This window comes from Procambarus clarkii, chromosome 8 (assembly GCF_040958095.1).
Source record: "Procambarus clarkii isolate CNS0578487 chromosome 8, FALCON_Pclarkii_2.0, whole genome shotgun sequence".
Classification (NCBI taxonomy): domain Eukaryota; kingdom Metazoa; phylum Arthropoda; class Malacostraca; order Decapoda; family Cambaridae; genus Procambarus; species Procambarus clarkii.
Window position 1 is genome coordinate 10203377 of NC_091157.1, and position 4440 is coordinate 10207816.

At 43.2% G+C, this 4440-nt stretch overlaps 1 protein-coding gene across 1 annotated transcript; it reads left to right on the top strand.

Moving 5' to 3' along the window:
* Positions 1-3540: 3540 nt before the first annotated feature.
* On the top strand, positions 3541-4206 carry LOC138359601 (oviduct-specific glycoprotein-like). The gene has a single exon (XM_069319000.1). It carries the CDS (start codon positions 3541-3543, stop codon positions 4204-4206), a length of 666 nt encoding a protein of 221 aa, XP_069175101.1.
* The last annotated feature ends 234 nt before the right edge of the window (positions 4207-4440 follow it).

A 4440-nucleotide genomic window follows, 5' to 3' on the forward strand; every position in this document is an offset into this window, starting at 1 on the left:
CACGTATAACAAAGACGATTTGTCTTTTCACCCGAGACTGGAAAAATGTGAAAAATTAAACACAGAATGACTCTAAATTTCATTTGTATATGATTAAAATTAGCATATTGTCTATTGTGGAACCTCTAGTTACCTGGTCGAACCCCTAGTTACCTTGTGGAACTCCTAGTTACTTTGTGGAACCTCTAGTTACCTGGTCGAACCCCTAGTTACCTTGTGGAACTCCTAGTTACCTTGTGGAACCTCTAGTTACCTGGTCGAACCCCTAGTTACCTTGTGGAACCGCTAGTTACCTTGTGGAACTCCTAGTTACTTTGTGGAACCACTAGTTACCTTGTGGAACCGCTAGTTACCTTGTGGAACTCCTAGTTACTTTGTGGAACCACTAGTTACCTTGTGGAACCCCTAGTTACCTTGTGGAACCGCTAGTTACCTTGTGGAACCCCTAGTTACCTTGTGGAACCCCTAGTTATCTTGTGGAACCTCTAGTTACCTGGTCGAACCCCTAGTTACCTTGTGGAACCTCTAGTTACCTTGTGGAACCTCTAGTTACCTTGTGGAACCCCTAGTTACCTTGTGGAACCCCTAGTTATCTTGTGGAACCTCTAGTTACCTGGTCGAACCCCTAGTTACCTTGTGGAACCCCTAGTTACCTTGTGGAACTCCTAGTTACCTTGTGGAACCTCTAGTTACCTTGTGGAACCCCTAGTTACCTTGTGGAACCCCTAGTTACCTGGTCGAACCCCTAGTTACCTGGTCGAACCCCTAGTTACCTTGTGGAACTCCTAGTTACCTTGTGGAACCCCTAGTTACCTTGTGGAACCTCTAGTTACCTGGTCGAACCCCTAGTTACCTTGTGGAACCGCTAGTTACCTTGTGGAACCGCTAGTTACCTTGTGGAACCCCTAGTTACCTTGTGGAACCGCTAGTTACCTTGTGGAACCCCTAGTTACCTTGTGGAACCACTAGTTACCTTGTGGAACCTCTAGTTACCTTGTGGAACCTCTAGTTACCTTGTGGAACCTCTAGTTACCTTGTGGAACCTCTAGTTACCTTGTGGAACCTCTAGTTACCTTGAGGAACCCTTAGTTATCTTGAGGAACCCCTAGTTACCTTGTAAAACCCGTAGTTATCCTGTAAAACCCCTAGTTACCTTCTGGAACCCCTAGTTACCTTGTGGAATCCCTTGTTACCTTTTGGAACCCCTAGTTACCTTGTGGAACCCCTAGTTACCGTTTGGAACCCCTAGTTACCATGTTGAACCCCTAGTTACCATGTAGAACCACTAGTTACAATGTTGAACCCCTAGTTACCATGTAGAACCACTAGTTACCATGTAAAACCCCTAGTTACCATGTTGAACCCCTAGTTACCTTATGGAACTCCTAGTTACATTGTGGAACCTCTAGTTACCTTGTGGAATCTCTAGTTATCTTGTGGAACTTCTAGCTACCCTGTGGAACTCTTAGTTAACTTGTGGAACCCCTAGTTACCATATAGAACCCCTAGTTACCTTATGGAACCACAAGTTACCTTTTGGAACCCCTAGTTACCTTACGGCTCCTCAGAACCCAGGCTGAGAAACGCATAAACCGACGCCGTAGGAGACCACCAAGATGCTGTTAACTTAAGAAGCAATAAAATGATATTCTATCATCTTAGCTCATTAAGGTTTATGCAGAAAGAAGAACTTGAGAGAAAGTAATTTATATTAAAGACTTCTGATAAAAACATTTTTTCAGTGTTTTTATTAAGTTAAAAAAAAAGAGTGTACTCAGCTGAGTCAGTATTCGTTATTTCAACTTTTAACAATAGTTGTGTATTTGAGTATTCGCCTAATCGCACTCACTTTGTTGTGCTTTCGGGGGGTCGAAGTTTGGCTCTTTGGTCTCGCCTCTCAACCGTCAAGCAACTGGGTGTACATGTTCCTGTGCTTATTGCGCTCTATCATATATATATATATATATATATATATATATATATATATATATATATATATATATATATATATATATATATATATATATATATATATATATATATAATTGAAGCGGTTTATGGAGTCTACCTTGACCAAGTCATATATTTTAACAACTCTCACAGTTTCAAATGACTATGTGACTCATTTGGGCCCTAAATTTCTACCTGTGTCTCTTTGTTCGTGTCCTCCAACCACTTGGGCTGGACGGTAGTACGACTGTTTCACTTCATGAAGGTCGACGTTCAATTCCCAGATCGTCCAAGTGATTGGGCACCATTCCTTTCCCATCCCTAAGCCTTATCCTGATCCCTTCCAAGTGCTATATAGTCTTAATAGCTTGGCGCTTTCCCCTGATAGATCCTTGTTCGTGTACTAACCGTGCTAAATTGTTTGTCTTTATCAAACCGGTCAATTCCTTTAACATTTTTTATTGTGGTAATCATATCTTCTCCTAATTATTCAGTCTTCCAGTGATGCAACGTTAATTTCCAGTTAATGTTCCACGTGGAATATTGACTATAATGACCGGTTATCCTGCATCAGATATCGTCAACAAATGTGTATCTCGTCACCCTGGCGGCCCAATCTTGTCTTCGCATCCACTAATGAAGACGATATCAAATGATTAAATGAGGAAGCCCTAAGGCACAGGTCAAGAGACCCATTCAGGTTCCTACTGCCCATCCCGTTTTGGTCGGATGTATCTGAAACACTTCCACCTAATCAGAGCTCGTGACGATTGTATTGTCCATGGTTATTAAGTGCTGGTAAGTAGCTTTAAAGGAATCCCAAAGTGGTGTTTGTGTTGGGGAAAAGAAAGAGTGGCTAAGGATGCAGCAATGAGTAATAACAGAATATAAAACGCAATGAGTAATAACAGAATATAAAACGCAATGAGTAATAACAGAATATAAAACGCAATGAGTATTAACAGAATATAAAACGCAATGAGTAATATCAGAATATAAAACGCTATAGTTAGAGTATGCAAAAATCAAGCTGACTTAAAACGCTGCGTGATTCCCCGCTCAACCTGAACATCAATGTTGTGAAGGGGAATTATTGCCACGATCCGCCTCTTATTCTCCATCTTTCTCTTCTCTCTTTTATTCAAATCATGACCATTCTCTCCGAACCTTCCTATCTTGTGTTTGTGTCTATATTTTAGTATTTCTTACATCTCAAAAAAAAAACCTGGAGTGGAAGTTTCGACTGAAACTGACATAATTGGTTCTCCCAAGTGTGATGAAACTTTACCAGATATCAAACGCAGCTGTGATTGGTAGAGTACACCTGTCTTCACCCCAAATTTAACGCTGTCGACAATAGCACAGCAATAGCGACGCTTCTTTTAAAATGAATTTCTAAAGACACAGGCGAAAGGTTAGATTGGTCGACAAGATTCTTATGCTTCAAGTTAGGGAAACCCGCAATAATTGAGATGCTTGTCGACTCTGCCGACAAGCCGTACGACGAAGGGTCAACGGGATATAAAAACTGTCGAAAGGACCAGATAGCTATCGGTCCAGATGGCTGTAGAGGACCGGATAGCTGGATAAATGGCAAGGATAGCTGTGGAAGTGGCCAGGATAACTGTAAAAGTGACCCGGATGACTGGAGAATTGTCCATGATGACTGTAGAAATGGCCAAGATGGTTGAAGGTGTGGCCAAGATGGCTGGAGATGTGGCCAAGATGGCTGGAGATGTGGCCAAGATGGCTGGAGATGTGGCCAAGATGGCTGGAGATGTGGCCAAGATGACTGGAGGAGTGGCCAAGATGGCTCGAGATGCGGCCAAGACGGCTGGAGGAGTGGCCAAGATGGCTGGAGGTATGGCCAAGATGGCTGGAGATGTGGCCAAGATGGCTGGAGAAGTGGCCAAGATGGCTCGAGATGTGGCCAAGACGGTTGGAGACGTGGCCAAGAGGACTGGAGATGTGGCCAAGATGGCTGAAGGTGTGGCCACGATGGCTGGAGATGTGGCCAAGATGGCTGGAGACGTGGCCAAGATGACTGGAGACGTGGCAAAGATGACTGGAGGTGTGGCCAAGATGGCTGGAGGTATGGCCAAGATGGCTGGAGGTGTGGCCAAGATGGCTGGAGGTGTGGCCAAGATGGCTGGAGGTGTGGCCAAGATGGCTGAAGATGTTGCCAAGATGGCTGAAGACGTGGCCAAGATGGCTGAGGATGTGGCCAAGATGGCTGAAGATTACTCCGGCTGGTAAACAAACACACGCCCGACACAACGAAGACAGGAGAAACAAATGCACAATACTAAAAATAGGAAAAGGAAGATATTTACAACATAAAATTCGGAGAAGAGAATGTCAACAATCCCCTCAACGGGGAAAATGAAGTGGGACAAAAAAAAAGACAAACTTTGTTGAAGAAGCGAATTTGTACAAGTGAGAGAGAGAAAAAAAGCCGTTTAAAAAACACAAACAGAATAAAAAGAAGGA

Bases quoted from the DNA above. Each gene is read 5' to 3' on its own strand.
- LOC138359601 (XM_069319000.1), top strand. From the start codon at position 3,541: ATGGCAAGGATAGCTGTGGAAGTGGCCAGGATAACTGTAAAAGTGACC.